The sequence below is a fragment of the Salmo trutta genome, chromosome 6 (assembly GCF_901001165.1).
Source record: "Salmo trutta chromosome 6, fSalTru1.1, whole genome shotgun sequence".
Classification (NCBI taxonomy): domain Eukaryota; kingdom Metazoa; phylum Chordata; class Actinopteri; order Salmoniformes; family Salmonidae; genus Salmo; species Salmo trutta.
Genome location: NC_042962.1, coordinates 51,539,151 through 51,558,799, shown reverse-complemented (window position 1 = coordinate 51,558,799; position 19,649 = coordinate 51,539,151). Strand labels below are relative to the sequence as shown.

Here is a 19,649-nt window from a genome sequence, read left to right as displayed (position 1 = left end):
GGGATGGTATAGAGTTTGCCTTTAAGTACCAGAACCCCCATGGTGCAGAGTTCCCTCCTCCTAACCTGGCCTTCCTAGAGGTCCTGTCAGAGTTCTCCTCCAAGCTGCTGCGACAGGACAAGAAGACTGTGTAAGTACCTGCCCTGTGTGTGTGTGTAGCCACTTTCTGTGTGTTTATGTGTGTGTAACCTGTCTCTCTCCTCCCAGTCACTCGTATCTGGAGAAGTTCATGTCAGAGTCGATGTCGGAGCGTCGTGAGGACGTGTGGCTGCCCTTAATCTCCTACCGGAACAGTCTGCTAACAGGAGGAGAGGACGGGGACAGGATGTCAGTAACATCAGGCGCCAGCAGCAAGACCAGCTCCATCCGCAGCAAGAAGGGACGGACGCCAATACACAAGAGTAAACGCATCGAGGGTGGGTCTATCTCACACACGGACACAGAGACACACTGAGTGTACAAAACATTAGGAACACCTTCCTAATATTGAGTTGCTTCAGTTCGTCAGGACATGGACTCTACAAGGTGTGGAAAGCGTTCCACAGGGATGCTGACCCATGTTGACTCCTATGCTTCCCACAGTTGTCAAGTTGGCTGGATGTCTTTTGGGTGGTGGACCCTTCTTGATACACACAGGAAACAGTGTAAAAACCCAGCAGCGTTGCAGTTCTTGATACACTGAAGCCTGCCACCTACTACCCCGTTCAAAGGCACTTCTATCTTTTGTCTTGCCCATTCACCCTCTGAATGGCACACGTACACAATCCATGTCTCAATGCTTAAAAATCCTTCTTTAACCTGTCTCCTCCCCTTCATCTACACTGATTGAAGTGGATTTAACAAGTGACATCAATAAGGGATCATAGTTTTCACCTGGTCAGTCTGTCATGGGAAGAGCAGGTGTTCCTAATGTTTTGTACTCTCTCTGTATAAATACATGTACCTACAGATGTTGCTAAATGTGTGTGTTTTATCCGTGTCTCTGTCGGCCCTCTAGAGGAGAGTAGTGTGGAGGCCTCCTGGCTGCGTGGTAATGACAGCCTCCAGACACCGGGGGCGCTAACCACCCCTCAGCTCACCTCCACCGTCCTCAGAGAGAACCCACGGCAGGCAGCGGACACACACCTACCTGACCACGACTCTGAACCTGGCTCCGAGAACGACTATGTACACAAGTAAGCGTGTGTGTGTGTGTGTGTGTGTGTGTGTGTGTGTGTGTACGCACGCACGTGCACTGTCTGTGTGTGTAACCCTCTCCTCTGCAGTCCCCAGATGCAGATGTCTTGGCTAGGCCAACAGAAGATGGAGGACAGCAGGAAGGATAGAACAGCCATGAACTACATGAAGGCTCGCAACCAGACTGTCAGACAAACTGTGTACGTGTCTGGTGTGTGTGTGTGTGTGTGTGTGTGTGTGTGTGTGTGTGTGTGTACTGACCCCCCACCTCTCTCTCTCTAGTCGTGGTCTGATGGAGGATGACGCGGAGCCAATCTTTGAGGACGTCATGATGTCATCGCGAGGTCAACTGGAGGACATGAACGAGGAGTTCGAAGACACCATGGTCATCGACCTGGTCAGTGACGTCACTTCCTGTCTGTCGTGTTTTGATTCTGTCGTTTGGATCGTCAATTCTGTTGTGTAATTCGGCCAGTCTATATCGCACCATTCGTTGATTCTCCCGTTCTGTCGTTCCAGCCTCCTTCCAGGAACAGGCGGGAGAGGGCGGAGCTCAGACCAGACTTCTTCGACTCGGCAGCCATGATCGAGGACGAGTCGGTAAGGAAAACAAACACACACTCAGCCTTGCAGTGGTAAACCAGTGTGAGCCTAAGATATCTAAAACATGATCCATGATGATGTCATTTAACGGCATCTCTTTTGTCCGTCATCCCAGGGTTTCACCATGCCCATGTTCTGATCCAGTGTTCTGATCCAGTGTTCTGATCCAGTGTTCCCAGTCCTTCCTGGAGGGGGGAGGGGCCTTCCACAGGATGAGCTGTCAATCAAACATCAGACACTTGAACACCCAGACGAACTCTGATCAGCCAGTTGACAGCCTTGTGTGTGTGTGGAGTGGATCTGTTGGGATCTACCCTGAAGCTCCAGGGATCCACTCACTGGCCGGCCGAAGGATTCCATTCAACCCTGAGAATTTCGGACAAAATATCGTACAGAGTATCTATCGTACATAGAGAAGATCTTTTATCGTTCAGTGGACGTGTGGGTGTGTTGGCTACAAACAGGACAGAATATCGGACAAAATATAGTAGAAAACATTGTTCCACATTTCTTAAAAAATATTGTAAACTTTCGGCCCTTCCTTGTTTGTTCCCACTGACTTGTTTTAACTTCCTGTTATTGTTAGCGTTCTGGCTAATCTCTCCGCTAGCTCTGTGGTATTCATGGCCCTGTGCGCCCGGCTATACAGTCCCCCATGCCACACAGTTGTATGGTTGTTTCGTTTCACTCCCGACGTCATGTATAGACCCCCCCCAGATGGAACTTGATATTAAATGTGATAAATCTTTACTCTTTTATTTGTTATCTTTACTCTGTCACTCCTGTCTCTACTCTCTCTTCCCTTTCGATAGTGTTGAGAATGTCCTGTATGTGGTTTTATTGGCAAATGCACCAAACAGCAACCAGAACTAGAAGAGTTCTCATTGGCCATACAAGAGGCTGTGATGTCATAGCCAAATCCCAAGCTCCTCCCCCTCAGAGCTTCAGACAGACACACCGACTGTGGAATCGCGGCTTTTTAAAAACGTTTTAAAAATAAATATATTTTGAATTTCAGTAGCTTTAGTACAAAGTTTTAAATGAAGTGAGTTTTTAAATTTGTTTTGTCCGATTATTTGTTTGTACAGTTATCTTTCTGAAAAAGTATCTTGTTTGTTGCCAAACGGTTGCCTAAATGCTTATATCTGATTAGTCCCTACTGCTCAGGCTGTTGCCATGGATACCCAGCCTGTTAAGCGCCATATAAGGGTGTGTCCAGTGCGACCGTAGATGTTGTGCAGGCTCAATAGTCTAAAGTGACTTCCTCTTCATCTGCACTGATGAGGAAGACCTGGACAGGTAACCGCTAATATCCAGTAGCCTTCTACCATATTCATTTCACATGTCCTCTCTTTTCAGATCAGTGCATATGAAGGTGGAGACCAGCAGAGAATGCCCCTCTAGTCTTAAAATGTGGCTGTAGTTACACATAACAGTTGATTGGTTGTCTTATCACTTTGACCCACACTTATTGTTCTTCTACTGGCTGGTTAAGCTGCCCTTCTGTAAATATCAGAGATGATTGGTTCTTTCTGTAGCGATGGCATCACCTGCCCTTTAACCTTCTAAAATACTGTTTTTTTTTTCTTCATGTGAACTTGATCTTATCTTTTTTAAATAAATAAAATCTGTAATCTAATTCTGGATTGTGTGTTTTGCTGTATTGGACCGGTTTTAAGAATAGACTCCAAACAGTGCCTTCGGAAAGTATTCAGACCCCTTCACATTTTGTTACGTTACAGCCTTATTAAAAAATGTTATTCAATGTTTCCCTTATCAATTGACACACACTACCCCGTAATGACAAAGTGAAAACAGGTTGACATTTATTAAAAAATTAAACTGATAATTGACAAATATTCGGACTCTTTGCTATGAGACTATAAATTGAGCTCTGGTGCATCCTGTTTCCATCTATCATCCTTGAGCTTTTTCTACAACTTGATTGGAGAGGCACACACCTGTCTATATAAGGTCCCACAGTTTGACTGTCAGAGCAAAAACCAAGCCACGAGGTCGAAGGACTTCTCTTTAGAGCACCAAGACAGTAATAAGGCTGCAACATAAAATGTGGAATACTTTCCGAATGCACTGTGTGTGTATATATATAAAAATAAGACTTCCTTCCAAGACAAGCTGTCCATTTGATTCCAGAGGGGGAGAACTATGGAGACTGAGCCCCAACAGTATCTCTACTTTACTCTTTATATTTATCACTTTTACTTCACTACATTCCTAAAGAAAATAATGTACTTTTTCCCTGACACCCAAAGTACTCGCTACATTTCCGATGCTTAGCAAGACAGGAAATGGTCCAATTCTCAAACTTATCAAGAGATCATCCCTACTGCCTCTGATCTGGTGGACTCACTAAACACATGCTTCATTTGTTATTGTCAGTCGGTGTGCCTCTGGCTCTCCGTATATGGTCAAAATAATGAGTGCTGTCTAGTTCGCTTAATATAAGGAATTTGAAAGTTCTAATTTTACTTTTGATACTTAAGTATATTTTGGCAGTTACATTACACACACGTTCAAACTGTCATTGGGATATAAAATTCTGTCTCACACACAGACAAAGACAGACATCTTTACAATTTCAATGATTTTATTTAACAAACTAGTCTGGATTCACAGCAGGTGTGTTAATTTAACCAGATAGAAAAATGCTGATTCTTCCAAACAAGTTCCACAGGGTTAGGGACATAAGTGATCTAATCCAGGACTCTCCAACCCTGTTCCTGGAGAGATACCATCCTGTAGGTTTATACTCCAACCCTGTCCCTGGAGAGATACCATCCTGTAGGTTTATACTCCAACCCTGTTCCTGGAGAGATACCATCCTGTAGGTTTTAACTCCAACCCTGTTCCTGGAGAGCCACCCTCCTGTAGGTTTTAACTCCAACCCTGTTCCTGGAGAGATACCATCCTGTAGGTTTTAACTCCAACCCTGTTCCTGGAGAGATACCATCCTGTAGGTTTTAACTCCAACCCTGTTCCTGGAGAGCCACCCTCCTGTAGGTTTTTGTTGTAACTAACCTGATTCAGCTTATCAACCAGCTAATTACTTGAATCAGGTGCGCTAGATTGGGGTTTGAGCGAAAACCGACAGGATGGTATCTCTCAAGGAACAGGGTTGGAGTATAAACCTACAGGATGGTATCTCTCCAGGAACAGGGTTGGAGTATAAACCTACAGGATGGTATCTCTCCAGGAACAGGGTTGGAGTATAAACCTACAGGATGGTATCTCTCCAGGAACAGGGTTGGAGTATAAACCTACAGGATGGTATCTCTCCAGGAACAGGGTTGGAGTATAAACCTACAGGATGGTATCTCTCCAGGAACAGGGTTGGAGTATAAACCTACAGGATGGTATCTCTCCAGGAACAGGGTTGGAGTTAAAACCTACAGGATTGTATCTCTCCAGGAACAGGGTTGGAGTTAAAACCTACAGGATTGTATCTCTCCAGGAACAGGGTTGGAGTTAAAACCTACAGGATGGTATCTCTCCAGGAACAGGGTTGGAGTTAAAACCTACAGGATGGTATCTCTCCAGGAACAGGGTTGGAGTATAAACCTACAGGATGGTATCTCTCCAGGAACAGGGTTGGAGTTAAAACCTACAGGATGGTATCTCTCCAGGAACAGGGTTGGAGTTAAAACCTACAGGATGGTATCTCTCCAGGAACAGGGTTGGAGTTAAAACCTACAGGATGGTATCTCTCCAGGAACAGGGTTGGAGTTAAAACCTACAGGATGGTATCTCTCCAGGAACAGGGTTGGAGTTAAAACCTACAGGATGGTATCTCTCCAGGAACAGGGTTGGAGTTAAAACCTACAGGATGGTATCTCTCCAGGAACAGGGTTGGAGTTAAAACCTACAGGATGGTATCTCTCCAGGAACAGGGTTGGAGTTAAAACCTACAGGATGGTATCTCTCCAGGAACAGGGTTGGAGTTAAAACCTACAGGATGGTATCTCTCCAGGAACAGGGTTGGAGTTAAAACCTACAGGATGGTATCTCTCCAGGAACAGGGTTGGAGTTAAAACCTACAGGATGGTATCTCTCCAGGAACAGGGTTGGAGTTAAAACCTACAGGATGGTATCTCTCCAGGAACAGGGTTGGAGTTAAAACCTACAGGATGGTATCTCTCCAGGAACAGGGTTGGAGTTAAAACCTACAGGATGGTATCTCTCCAGGAACAGGGTTAGAGAGCCCTGCTCTAAGCTATAGGTGAAATTCGAGACCGGGTGGTCGAAGGTGTTAGTGTGTTAGAGTGGGATGTTGGCGTGTTTCTTCCAGGGGTTGGTCTGTTTCTTGGAGGCCAGAACCTCCAGGTCCCTACAGATCCTCTTCCGGGTGGTCGACGGCACGATGATGTCATCCACGAACCCTGAAACACACACGGTTACAATGGGGGAGTGGGTGTAAGGTTTGTTGGAACGGATGGTGTGTGTGTGTGTGTGTACCTCTGACAGCGGCAGGGAAAGGGTTGGCGAACTTCTCTACGTATTCAGCCTCCTGCTCTGCCTGGTTGGATTTCCCTCTGAAGATGATCTGTACAGCCCCCTGGGAACACACCATGTTAAAGGCAGACATATATTGGGAATGTTTTAAAGTGAGCACTGACCTTTTTTCCCCCATTTTGACATTGTGAATGTTGCCATGGCTAGAAGTATGTGTGCTGTGTTACCTTGGTGTTGTGTAGAAGGTGTGTGTGTTGTGTTACCTTGGTGCTGTGTAGAAGGTGTGTGTGTTGTGTTACCTTGGTGTTGTGTAGAAGGTGTGTGTGTTGTGTTACCTTGGTGTTGTGTTGTGTTACCTTGGTGTTGTGTTGTGTTACCTTGGTGTTGTGTTGTGTTACCTTGGTGTTGTGTTGTGTTACCTTGGTGTTGTGTTGTGTTACCTTGGTGTTGTGTTGTGTTACCTTGGTGTTGTGTTACCTTGGTGTTGTGTTGTGTTACCTTGGTGTTGTGTTGTGTTACCTTGGTGTTGTGTTACCTTGGTGTTGTGTTGTGTTACCTTGGTGTTGTGTAGAAGGTGTGTATGTTGTGTAACCTTGGTGTTGTGTAGAAGGTGTGTGTGTTGTGTAGAAGGTGTGTGTGTTGTGTAGAAGGTGTGTGTGTTGTGTTACCTTGGTGTTGTGTTGTGTTACCTTGGTGTTGTGTAGAAGGTGTGTGTGTTGTGTAGAAGGTGTGTGTGCTGTGTTACCTTGGTGTTGTGTTACCTTGGTGTTGTGTAGAAGGTGTGTGTGTTGTGTAGAATGTGTGTGTGTTGTGTAGAAGGTGTGTGTGTTGTGTAGAAGGTGTGTGTGTTGTGTTACCTTGGTATTGTGTAGAAGATGTGTGTTGTGTAGAAGGTGTGTGTGTTGTGTTACCTTGGTGTTGTGTAGAAGGTGTGTGTGTTGTGTAGAAGGTGTGTGTGTTGTGTAGAAGGTGTGTGTGTTGTGTAGAAGGTGTGTGTGTTGTGTTACCTTGGTATTGTGTAGAAGGTGTGTGTTGTGTAGAAGGTGTGTGTGTTGTGTTACCTTGGTGTTGTGTAGAAGGTGTGTGTGTTGTGTAGAAGGTGTGTGTGTTGTGTAGAAGGTGTGTGTGCTGTGTAGAAGGTGTGTGTGTTGTGTTACCTTGGTGTTGTGTAGAAGGTGTGTGTGTTGTGTAGAAGGTGTGTGTTGTGTAGAAGGTGTGTGTGTTGTGTTACCTTGGTATTGTGTAGAAGGTGTGTGTTGTGTAGAAGGTGTGTGTGTTGTGTTACCTTGGTGTTGTGTAGAAGGTGTGTGTGTTGTGTAGAAGGTGTGTGTGTTGTGTAGAAGGTGTGTGTGCTGTGTAGAAGGTGTGTGTGTTGTGTTACCTTGGTGTTGTGTAGAAGGTGTGTGTGTTGTGTAGAAGGTGTGTGTTGTGTAGAAGGTGTGTGTGTTGTGTTACCTTGGTATTGTGTAGAAGGTGTGTGTGTTGTGTAGAAGGTGTGTGTGTTGTGTTACCTTGGCTCCCATCACGGCCACCTCTGCAGACGGCCAGGCGTAGTTCACATCACCTCTCAGGTGCTTGGAACTCATGACATCATACGCTCCTCCATAGGCCTTCCTAGTGATGATGGTGATCTTGGGGACGGTGGCCTCAGCAAAGGCAAACAGTAGCTTGGCCCCGTGTCGGATGATACCGCCATACTCCTGAGACGTCCCTGAGAGAAACGGCGAGGAAGGTGGAATCCTCTGGTTTAAAAAAAATCTAACTTGTTTTGATTAAAAATGACAGTTGATCACAGTACAGCGGTTTCACAATTAATGTGAAAGCTGTCAAGCGAGACATCTACTTGTTGACGTGCCAATTATTCATGAGGAAAGCCAGACTTGTGCACTACCTGGCAGGAAGCCGGGCACGTCCACGAAGGTGAGGATGGGGATGTTGAAAGCGTCGCAGAAACGAACGAAGCGAGCTCCTTTCACTGATGAGTTAATGTCCAGACAACCTGCACACACACAGGAGAAGTATCACCAGCACCACCACCATCATCACCACCACTACCACCGTCACCACCACTACTACCACCACCACTACCACCGTCATCCCCACTACTACTACCACCGTCATCACCACCACCATCACCACCGTCATCACCACCATCATCATCACCACCACCACTACTACCACCGTCATCACCACCATCATCACCACCGTCATCACCACCACCACTACCACCACCGTCATCACCACCACCACTACTACCACCGTCATCACCACCACCACCGTCATCACCACCATCATCACCACCACTACTACCACCGTCATCACCACCACCATCATCATCACCACCACTACCACCGTCATCACCACTACTACTACCACCGTCATCACCACCGTCAACATTACCACCACCACCGTCATCACCTCCAACACTACTACCACCGTCATCACCACCACCACTACTACAACCGTCATCACCACCATCAACATTACCACCACTACCACCACCACCGTCACCGTCATCACCACCGTCAACATTACCACCACCATCACCACCGCCATCACTACCACCGTCATCACCACGTCAACATTACCACCATCACCACCACCACCGTCAACATTACCACCACCACCGTCATTATCGTCACCACCACCACCACCACCACCGTCAACATTACCACCACCACCACCGTCATTATCGTCATCACCACCACCGTCAACATTACCACCACCGTCATTATCGTCACCACCACCACCGCCAACATTACCACCGTCAACATCATCACCACTAATACCGTAAACATTACCACCACCACCGTCAACATCATCACCACCGTCATAACCACCACCACCACCGTCATCACTACCGTCAACATCACCACCACCGTCATAACCACCAACACCAGCCATTATCGTCACAACCACCACCAACATCACCACCGTCATTGTCGTCATCACAACCACCATCATCACCACCACTACCATCATCATCATCACTAATCCATCACTCTTCTACTCACCAGACGCTACTTTAGGTTGATTCCCTACAATTCCAACAGTTCGTCCGTTCATGCGAGCGAATCCCACTACGATGTTTTTAGCGTAGTTAGGCATGATCTCAAAGAACTCCCTCTCGTCCACAATCTGAAGTTAAAACCACAGATCAGTAGACAACAGGCTGTGTGTATGTGTGTGTGTGTGTATGTGTGTGTGTGTGTGTGTGTCGTACCCCCTGGATGATGTCCAGCATGTCGTAGGCTTTAGTGGTCTCAAAGGGAACGATGGTGTCCAGACCAGGAACCAGTCTGTCACTGGAGGAGGAGAGGGATGAGATCAAACATCCTCCAAAGGCCAGTCATATGGATTACATTTTAGGAAAATCCCAAATGCCATGGGCAGTTCTGTGATTGGCTAGTCTGTCAGAGGAGTTCTGTGGTTGGGTACCTGGGGTCGTGGCACTCGGTAACGGGGGCGGGGTCCTGGTTGCTAAGGGGAAGGAAGTTGAAGAAGTTTCGGAGGTTGAGCAGAGCATCGATGTCGTTCTCAAACGCGCGGTGAGCGACACCTGACACCGCGGTGTGTGTTTTAGCTCCTCCCAGTTCCTCCTGAGTGACGTCTTCATTGGTGACAGACTTCACTACGTCAGGACCTGTGATGAACAGGTATGAGGTGTCCTACACATACACACACAATCAAAGATCTGGATATAACCCATGTTAGTTGTATTAATTGTACAGTACATCTATGCAGGAAGGGTGTGTGTCTTACCTTGACCATAAAGGTGAAGTCGGTCAGGGCAGGAGAGTAGACAGCTCCTCCAGCACAGGGACCCATGATCAGAGAGATCTGAGGAACCACACCTGAAGCCATCACATTCCTCTACAGAGACAAAGAGAACGGGAGAGAGCGTGAGACCGGGAGAGAGCGTGAGACCGGGAGAGAGCGAGAGACCGGGGTAAACCGGGGGAGAGCGTGAGACCGGGAGAGAGACCGGGAGAGAGCGTGAGACCGGGGGAGAGCGTGAGACCGGGAGAGAGCGTGAGACCGGGAGAGACCGGGGGAGAGCGTGAGACCGGGAGAGAGCGTGAGACCGGGAGAGAGCGTGAGACCGGGAGAGAGCGTGAGACCGGGAGAGAGCGTGAGACAGCGAGAGACCGGGAGAGACCGGGGGAAACCGGGGGAGAGTGTGAGACCGGGAGAGAGAGAGAGACCGGGAGAGAGCGTGAGACCGGGAGAGAGCGAGAGACCGGGAGAGACCGGGGGAGAGCGTGAGAGAGCGGGAGAGACCGGGAGAGAGCGAGAGACCGGGAGAGACCGGGGGAGAGTGTGAGACCGGGAGAGAGCGAGAGACCGGGAGAGACCGGGAGAGACCGGGAGAGACCGCGAGAGACCGGGGGAGAGCGAGAGACCGGGGGAGAGCGAGAGACCGGGGGAGAGCGAGAGACCGGGGGAGAGCGAGAGACCGGGGGAGAGCGAGAGACCGGGGGAGAGCGAGAGACCGGGAGAGAGCGTGAGACCGGGAGAGAGCGTGAGACCGGGACAGAGCGTGAGACCGGGACAGAGCGTGAGACCGGGACAGAGCGAGAGACCGGGAGAGAGCGAGAGACCGGGAGAGAGCGGGAGAGACCGGGAGAGAGCGTGAGAGACCGGGAGAGAGCGTGAGACCGGGAGAGAGCGTGAGACCGGGGGAGACCGGGGGAGAGACCGGGAGAGAGCGTGAGACCGGGACAGAGCGAGAGACCGGGACAGAGCGAGAGACCGGGACAGAGCGAGAGACCGGGAGAGAGCGAGAGACCGGGAGAGAGCGAGAGACCGGGAGAGAGCGTGAGACCGGGAGAGAGCGTGAGACCGGGGGAGAGCGAGAGACCGGGGGAGAGCGAGAGACCGGGGGAGAGCGAGAGACCGGGAGAGACCGGGGGAGAGCGTGAGACCGGGAGAGACCGGGGGAGAGCGTGAGACCGGGAGAGAGCGTGAGACCGGGAGAGACCGGGAGAGAGCGTGAGACCGGGGGAGAGCGTGAGACCGGGAGAGAGTGTGAGACCGGGAGAGAGCGTGAGACCGGGAGAGACCGGGGGAGAGCGTGAGACCGGGAGAGAACGAGAGACCGGGGGAGAGCGTGAGACCGGGGGAGAGCGTGAGACCGGGGGAGAGCGTGAGACCGGGGGAGAGCGTGAGACCGGGGGAGAGCGTGAGACCGGGAGAGACCGGGAGAGACCGGGAGAGAGCGAGAGACCGGGAGAGACCGGGAGAGACCGGGAGACCGGGAGAGACCGGGGGAGAGCGTGAGACCGGGAGAGAGCGTGAGACCGGGAGAGAGCGTGAGACCGGGAGAGAGCGTGAGACCGGGAGAGACCGGGGGAGAGCGTGAGACCGGGAGAGAGCGTGAGACCGGGAGAGAGCGTGAGACCGGGGGAGACCGGGAGAGAGCGTGAGACCGGGAGAGAGCGTGAGACCGGGAGAGAGCGTGAGACCGGGAGAGAGCGTGAGAGAGCGTGAGACCGGGAGAGAGCGTGAGACCGGGAGAGAGCGGGAGAGACCGGGAGAGAGCGGGGGAGAGCGGGAGAGACCGGGGGAGAGGGAGAGACCGGGGGAGAGCGTGAGACCGGGAGAGAGCGAGAAACCGGGAGAGAGCGAGAGACCGGGAGAGATCGAGAGACCGGGAGAGAGCGAGAGACAGCGAGAGACCGGGAGAGTCCGGGGGAAACCGGAGAGACCGGGGGAGAGCGTGAGACCGGGAGAGAGCGAGAGACGAGAGACCGGGAGAGACCGGGAGAGAGCGAGAGACGAGAGACCGGGAGAGACCGGGAGAGAGCGAGAGACAGCGAGAGACCGGGAGAGTCCGGGGGAAACCGGGAGAGACCGGGAGAGAGCATGAGACCGGGGGAGAGCGAGAGACCGGGAGAGAGCGGGGGAGACCGGGAGAGACCGGGGGAGACCGGGGGAGAGCGTGAGACCGGGAGAGACCAGGGGACAGCGTGAGACCAGGAGAGAACGAGAGACCGGGGGAGAACGAGAGACCGGGGGAGAGCGTGAGACCGGGGGAGAGCGTGAGACCGGGGGAGAGCGTGAGACCGGGAGAGAGCGAGAGACCGGGAGAGAGCGAGAGACCGGGAGAGAGCGTGAGACCGGGAGAGAGCGTGAGACCGGGGGAGACCGGGAGAGAGACCGGGGGAGAGCGTGAGACCGGGAGAGAAACCGGGGGAGAGCGTGAGACCGGGAGAGAGCGTGAGACCGGGAGAGAGCGAGAGACCGGGGGAGAGCGGGGGAGAGCGTGAGACCGGGAGAGAGCGTGAGACCGGGAGAGACCGGGGGAGAGCGTGAGACCGGGAGAGAGCGTGAGACCGGGAGAGAGCGGGGGAGAGCGTGAGACCGGGAGAGAGCGTGAGACCGGGAGAGAGCGTGAGACCGGGAGAGACCGGGGTAGAGCGGGAGAGACCGGGGGAGAGCGGGAGAGACCGGGGGAGAGCGGGGGAGAGCGTGAGACCGGGAGAGAGCGTGAGACCGAGAGAGAGCGTGAGACCGGGAGAGAGCGTGAGACCGGGAGAGAGCGAGAGACCGGGAGAGAGCGAGAGACCGGGGAAGAGCGTGAGAGAGCGTGAGACCGGGAGAGAGCGTGAGACCGGGAGAGAGCGTGAGACCGGGAGAGAGCGAGAGACCGGGAGAGACCGGGGGAGAGCGTGAGACCGGGAGAGAACGAGAGACCGGGGGAGAGCGTGAGACCGGGGGAGAGCGTGAGACCGGGAGAGAACGAGAGACCGGGAGAGAACGAGAGAGAGTGAGACCGGGAGAGAACGAGAGAGAGTGAGACCGGGAGAGACCGGGGGAGAGACCGGGGGAGAGACCGGGGGAGAGCGTGAGACCGGGAGAGAGCGTATGACCGGGAGAGAGCGTGAGACCGGGAGAGAGCGAGAGACCGGGAGAGAGCGTGAGACCGGGAGAGAGCGAGAGACCGGGGGAGACCGGGAGAGACCGTGAGACCGGGAGAGAGCGTGAGACCGGGAGAGAGCGTGAGACCGGGAGAGAGCGTGAGACCGGGGGAGAGCGTGAGACCGGGGGAGACCGGGGGAGAGACCGGGGGAGAGCGTGAGACCGGGAGAGAGCATGAGACCGGGAGAGAGCGTGAGACCGGGAGAGAGCGTGAGACCGGGGGAGAGCGTGAGACCGGGGGAGAGCGTGAGACCGGGGGAGACCGGGGGAGAGACCGGGGGAGAGCGTGAGACCGGGAGAGAGCATGAGACCGGGAGAGAGCGGGAGAGAGCGTGAGACCGGGAGAGAGCGTGAGACCGGGAGAGAGCGTGAGACCGGGAGAGAGCGAGAGACCGGGAGAGAGCGAGAGAGAGCGAGAGACCGGGAGAGAGCGGGAGAGACCGGGGGAGAGCGGGAGAGACCGGGGGAGAGCGGGAGAGACCGGGGGAGAGCGTGAGACCGGGAGAGAGCGTGAGACCGGGAGAGAGCGAGAGACCGGGAGAGAGCGAGAGACCGGGAGAGAGCGAGAGACCGGGAGAGAGCGAGAGACCGGGAGAGACCAGGAGAGACCGGGGGAAACCGGGGGAGAGCGTGAGACCGGGAGAGAGAGAGACAGGGAGAGAGCTTGAGACAGCGAGAGACCGGGGGAAACCGGGGAGAGCGTGAGACCGGGAGAGAGAGAGAGACCGGGAGAGAGCTTGAGACAGCGAGAGACCGGGAGAAACCGGGGGAGAGCGTGAGACCGGGAGAGAGAGAGAGACCGGGAGAAACCGGGGGAGAGCGTGAGACCGGGAGAGAGAGAGAGACAGGGAGAGAGCGTGAGACCGGGAGAGAGCGAGAGAGCGAGAGACCGGGAGAGACCGAGAGAAAGGGAGAGACCGGGGGAGAGCGAGAGACCGGGAGAGAGCGTGAGACCGGGAGAGAGCGAGAGACCGGGAGAGAGCGAGAGACCGGGAGAGAGCGTGAGACCGGGAGAGAGCGTGAGACCGGGAGAGAGCGTGAGACCGGGAGAGAGCGAGAGACCGGGAGAGAGCGAGAGACCGGGAGACCGGGAGACCGGGAGAGAGCGTTAGACCGGGAGAGACCGAGCGAGAGACCGGGAGAGACCGAGCGAGAGACCGAGCGAGAGACCGGGAGAGACCGAGCGAGAGACCGGGAGAGACCGAGCGAGAGACCGGGGGAGAGACCGAGCGAGAGACCGGGGGAGAGACCGAGCGAGAGCGTGAGACCGGGAGAGAGCGTGAGACCGGGAGAGAGCGTGAGACCGGGAGAGAGCGTGAGAGAGACCGGGGGAGAGACCGGGGGAGAGCGTGAGACCGGGAGAGAGCGTGAGACCGGGAGAGAGGAGCGTGAGACCGGGAGAGACCGGGAGAGAGACCGGGGGAGAGACCGGGGGAGAGCGTGAGACCGGGAGAGAGCGTGAGACCGCGAGAGACCGGGGGAGAGACCGGGGGAGAGCGTGAGACTGGGAGAGAGCGTGAGACCGGGAGAGAGCGAGAGACCGGGAGAGACCGGGAGAGAGACCGGGAGAGAGCGAGAGACCGGGAGAGACCGGGAGAGACCGGGGGAGAGCGTGAGACCGGGAGAGAGCGTGAGACCGGGAGAGAGCGTGAGACCGGGAGAGAGCGTGAGACCGGGAGAGAGCGTGAGACCGGGAGAGAGCGTGAGACCGGGAGAGAGCGTGAGACCGGGGGAGACCGGGGGAGAGCGTGAGACCGGGAGAGACCGGGAGAGAGCGTGAGACCGGGAGAGAGCGAGAGACCGGGAGAGACCGGGGGAGAGCGTGAGACCGGGAGAGAGCGTGAGACCGGGAGAGACCGGGAGAGAGACCGGGGGAGAGACCGGGGGAGAGACCGGGGGAGAGCGTGAGACCGGGAGAGAGCGTGAGACCGGGAGAGAGCGTGAGACCGGGAGAGAGCGTGAAACCAGGAGAGAGCGTGAGACCGGGAGAGACCGGGAGAGAGACCGGGGGAGACCGGGGGAGAGACCAGGGGAGAGACCGGGGGAGAGCGTGAGACTGGGAGAGAGCGTAAGACCGGGAGAGAGCGTGAGACCGGGAGAGAGCGAGAGACCGGGAGAGAGACCGGGGGAGAGCGTGAGACTGGGAGAGAGCGTAAGACCGGGAGAGAGCGGGAGAGACCGGGAGAGAGCGGGAGAGACCGGGGAGACCGGGGGAGAGACCGGGAGAGACCGGGGGAGAGACCGGGAGACCGGGAGAGAGCGTGAGACCGGGAGAGAGCGAGAGACCGGGAGAGAGCGAGAGACCGGGAGAGACCGGGAGTTAGCGAGAGACCGCGAGAGACCGGGAGAGAGCGAGAGACCGGAGTTAGCGAGAGACCGGGAGAGACCGGGAGAGAGCGAGAGACCGGGAGTTAGCGTGAGACCGGGAGAGAGCGTGAGACCGGGAGAGAGCGTGAGACCGGGAGAGAGCGTGAGACCGGGAGAGAGCGAGAGACCGGGAGAGAGCGAGAGACCGGGAGAGAGCGAGAGACCGGGAGAGAGCGGGAGAGAGCGAGAGACCGGGAGAGAGCGGGAGACCGGGAGAGAGCGGGAGACCGGGAGAGAGCGTGAGACCGGGAGAGAGCGTGAGACCGGGAGAGAGCGAGAGACCGGGAGAGAGCGTGAAACCGGGAGAGAGCGAGAGACCGGGAGAGAGCGAGAGACCGGGAGAGAGCGAGTACATTTAGAAGCGATGTCATTTCTTTGCTGTCATCCTCATCCCAGTAACCAGTCTAATCAAGCCCCGCCCCCTTACCAGGAAGATGTCTGCGTATCCAGCCAGTGACTCCACCCCCTCCTGGATCCTGGCTCCGCCAGAGTCGTTCAGACCAATGACTGGAGCACCCACCATCATGGCCTGGTCCATGATCTACAGACATAAAGGGATGTGACTAGAAGTAATGAATGAGAAGCAGGAGGCCCTGAAGCAGGAGGCCCTGGAGAGTGAGCCCGTCCTCCTACCTTACAGATCTTCTGTGCGTGAGCCCCAGACAGACTGCCTCCAAATACTGTGAAGTCCTAAAAGAGAGCAAGAGACATTTATTATGAAAATAAATGGTAACTACTTTGATGTGTGTGTGTGTGTGTGTGTGTACCTGACTGAAGACATACACCAGCCTTCCGTTGATCCTCCCCTGTCCAGTCACCACACTGTCCCCTGCGAACTAGAGGGTGAGGGAAACTGAAACCATGTTGATGACTGAATCAACATTTTAAAAAATGATTCCGTTTATTCCATTTTGTCCATAGGCTGGATAAAATGTAGGAACCTCTATTGTGAAGTGTTACCTTGTTGTGGTCCTCTTCCATGCCGAAGTCAGAGCAGCGATGTTCCACAAACATATCATACTCTACAAACGAGTCTTTATCCAACAGGAGCTCAACTCTCTCTCTGGCTGTCAGCTTCCCCTGTGGAGAAGACCATTACACAGACAAAACGTTATACGGACCGACCGACCGACCGACAGGTAAACAGATAAATACACCATCAAACTGACAGACACTTGCGCATGCTCAGATTATTTACCCTTTTGTGTTGCGCGTCAATTCTCTTCTGACCTCCTCCGATCAGCGCAGCATTCCTCTTTCTGTCTATCCTCTCCTGAACGGAGAGATGACTAACGGAATACCACCGCCGCGCCTGCTGCTGCAGCTGGGACCGGGCTACGGCTGCCGAAGCCACGCCATGTTTTACCTGCCCCAATGTTTTAAAAGAAGCTTTTAGTCCGGAAAGGAGACCGCAGCTGCTCCGTGCTACAGCGAAGGCCGCCATTGTTGTCTGACTGACGTATAAGGGTGGGTGGGGTCTGTGGGAAAGTGACGCGCGTTTGAGCCAATCGACCAGAAGTAATTTTTTGAATGGCCAGTCAGAAACGAGGTAGATCTGGATGGGGATTGACTTCACGTGTCAACATATTAAGAACCGTGTATGATAGGTCAACCTTGAGGGGTTGTAGCTTTATAGTTTGTGGTATCAATGTCATGGAAATACAAACTACACTTCCCTGAAAGTTGGTTTGGTATCTCCTCTGTGATTGGTCGGTCTGACCAACGCCCTTTGCCCCCTCCCTCCTAGCCACAGCTCCTTTCCTAAGCACTGTTGTACAGCTAACATCATTGGATTGGTAGAATAAGCAACATGCTAAATGTATCATGCATTATACATGTGTCACTCATCTATATGTTGAAATCATTTTGAAACTTAGTGTCTATATTGCACTGGCTGTGTGTGTGTGTGTGTGTGTAGGCTTACAGTATAAAACAAGAGAAACACTCAAACTGATCAGTATTTATTGGAGGGTTAAACATCTATCAACCATTACAATTATAATTGTACATAAAGTACTGGCACCCAGCAGCAGTTACTGGGGACAACTGAGATCATTCTGTTCAGTGGAAAACAATCAAGCTCTCAGTGTTGTAGGTTGAAAAGTCCTCACTCAATACCCCGTCTAAAGAACATACTTCATTTTCAAGATTTATTGCTTTTTACAGCACCAGGAATCGTGTTGTATGACCCTACCTTTTCAGTTGAAATTGTTTTTCCATCTAGGCACAATTCTATATAGAATGCATTGATGTATAACCCAGTTGTGTACATAGCATAATTTAACCCAATCTATTCTAGAAATAGAACTCTTATGGAGTCATCAGATTACTACGTTCTAACACTGCACATTGATTGGCTTAGATGGAAGTTTATTTTAGTGTATTAGTGTGACAGACAGATAACAGACTGCACGTTTAAAATGCAGCATATGTATTGTTCAGGTCAGGTGAGCAGAGCTGGGATAGGAGGACGTGTGTGTGGGTTTAACTGGACCAAACATATTGTGACACACACACACACACACCAGAGTGCAAACAGCTACAATCAGGTAGCTGTTTGCACTCAGTGTCTGTGTTATATTCTTACATTCTAACACAGTTTAAAACACCAGTCCAACCCAGTTTGATCCAGTCTAACCCAGTAATAGAGACATTCTAACCCAGGTCAACAATCAGGTTGAACCCAGTTTAAAAGCCTTAAAAACATCTGCTTGTCTAACCTGGACAATGGTCTGAAATTCTGACTGCAAGATGGCTTTGGGTTTGCAGCTGCATAGACACACACACACACACACACACTAGAGGTTTTCCTGCAGCCAGTCCATGTATCCTCTGATCATTCTTTTCCCCACATCGAAGTAAAACGGCGAGTGCGCAAAACTAAAGGCGCCGTGGAAACCGTCGTCATAGTGATGGCTGGAAACAGCGACGCCCGCGTCTTGTAGCCTCCTGGTGTACATCAACCCATCGTCTCTGAGAACATCGTACTCACACGTTAGGATGTAGGCTCGCGGCGTTCTACCCAGAACCCCCTGCTCCGCCAGCAGCGGCGCCGCTCGGACATCCAGCAAACCCGGGAGAAGATCACCCTCCTGCCCTGTGACCTCCTGTGACCCTGTCTCCATGCCAACAGGCTTGTAATGCTTAATGTGTTTGGCCGGCAGAAGGGTGGTCCAGTTGAGATGGGAGCGGACGGAGGGAGGGATGGAGGGATGATGGAGTAAGGAGGGGGACAAGAGGAGGGGATGGAGAGAGGTATCAACCCCCAGGTAGAGCAGCCAGAACCTACAGAGAAAGAGAGAGAAGAGTTACTAACACAGGTGTGTATGTGACTGTGAGCGCATGCAGATGTGCGGCTGGGTGTGTGAACATGTACGTGTGTGTACCTGGCCATCATAGAGCGGTGTAGCATGGGTATGTTGTGGTTCTGTTGGTGGGATGGAGTGTTGAGGTCTAGACCCTGGAGGACTGGGTAGATTAACGCCTGAACACTGAACTTCACACTCACACTGTCATCTACCGAGATCTGTGAAGAGAGGGAGAGTGTGTTAGTGTCTCTGTAGACACGTGTGTGTGTGTGTGTGTGTGTGTGTGTTTGTGTGTACCTGCTGTGCGACGGCTGCAGCGAGATTTCCTCCAGCGCTGTCGCCTGACACAGCCACGCGCTGTGGATCCACAGACAACTTTCCCAGAATGCCCGGCTCCAAGAAGTGCTTGGCCGCAGCCAGACAGTCCTCATACTGCACAGGGAAATGCACTTCTGGAGCCAGACGGTACCTACACACACACACACACACACACACACACACACACACACACACACACACACACACACACACACACACACACACACACACACACACACACACACACACACTTATGGTAAAATTGACAAAAAACCCTTTTTAATCCTTGTTGACAGTTCTGTCCAAACCTTAACTTGTTACTATAGCGTTATAAGAACCCAAGACTTTCATGTGGTGTGTGTGTGTGTGTGTGTGTGTGTGTGTGTTTGTGTGTGTAGAACTGAAGCTAATATAGTGTGAAAAGAGGAGAAACACTTACTCAACAGACACAACCACTGCATTCAGCTCATCAGACATCTGCCTACA

The 19,649-nt window shown here is 53.0% G+C and overlaps 3 protein-coding genes across 3 annotated transcripts in view; 1 reads left to right on the top strand and 2 right to left on the bottom strand.

The window, feature by feature from the left end:
• LOC115196215 (cohesin subunit SA-1-like) overlaps positions 1–3,418 on the top strand; it is a 35,885-nt gene extending 32,467 nt beyond the window's left edge. Inside the window, 7 exon segments of the mRNA XM_029756842.1 lie at positions 2–130; positions 208–416; positions 998–1,175; positions 1,266–1,376; positions 1,459–1,573; positions 1,696–1,776; positions 1,895–3,418. Of these exon segments, the coding sequence (XP_029612702.1) occupies positions 2–130; positions 208–416; positions 998–1,175; positions 1,266–1,376; positions 1,459–1,573; positions 1,696–1,776; positions 1,895–1,918 (847 nt within the window). The 3' untranslated portion in view covers positions 1,919–3,418.
• Positions 3,419–6,050: 2,632 nt separating this feature from the next.
• Positions 6,051–17,006, bottom strand: LOC115196214 (propionyl-CoA carboxylase beta chain, mitochondrial). The gene is made up of 13 exons (XM_029756840.1): positions 16,736–17,006; positions 16,498–16,617; positions 16,305–16,373; positions 16,171–16,227; positions 15,965–16,078; positions 10,012–10,122; positions 9,688–9,917; positions 9,473–9,554; positions 9,264–9,387; positions 8,141–8,248; positions 7,761–7,960; positions 6,253–6,352; positions 6,051–6,176 (listed from the first exon to the last, which is right to left on the bottom strand). The coding sequence occupies exons 1-13, from the start codon at positions 16,979–16,981 to the stop codon at positions 6,055–6,057; spliced, it is 1,683 nt and encodes a 560-aa protein (XP_029612700.1). The 5' UTR covers positions 16,982–17,006; the 3' UTR covers positions 6,051–6,054.
• Positions 17,007–17,482: 476 nt separating this feature from the next.
• LOC115196213 (neutral cholesterol ester hydrolase 1) overlaps positions 17,483–19,649 on the bottom strand; it is a 5,121-nt gene continuing 2,954 nt past the window's right edge. The window contains exons 3-6 of the mRNA XM_029756839.1: positions 19,603–19,649; positions 19,143–19,314; positions 18,924–19,063; positions 17,483–18,822 (exon numbers count right to left, since the gene is read on the bottom strand). The exon at positions 19,603–19,649 is cut by the window's right edge and continues 23 nt beyond it. Of these exons, the coding sequence (XP_029612699.1) occupies positions 18,336–18,822; positions 18,924–19,063; positions 19,143–19,314; positions 19,603–19,649 (846 nt within the window). The 3' untranslated portion in view covers positions 17,483–18,335. The remainder of the gene's footprint in view (positions 18,823–18,923; positions 19,064–19,142; positions 19,315–19,602) is intronic.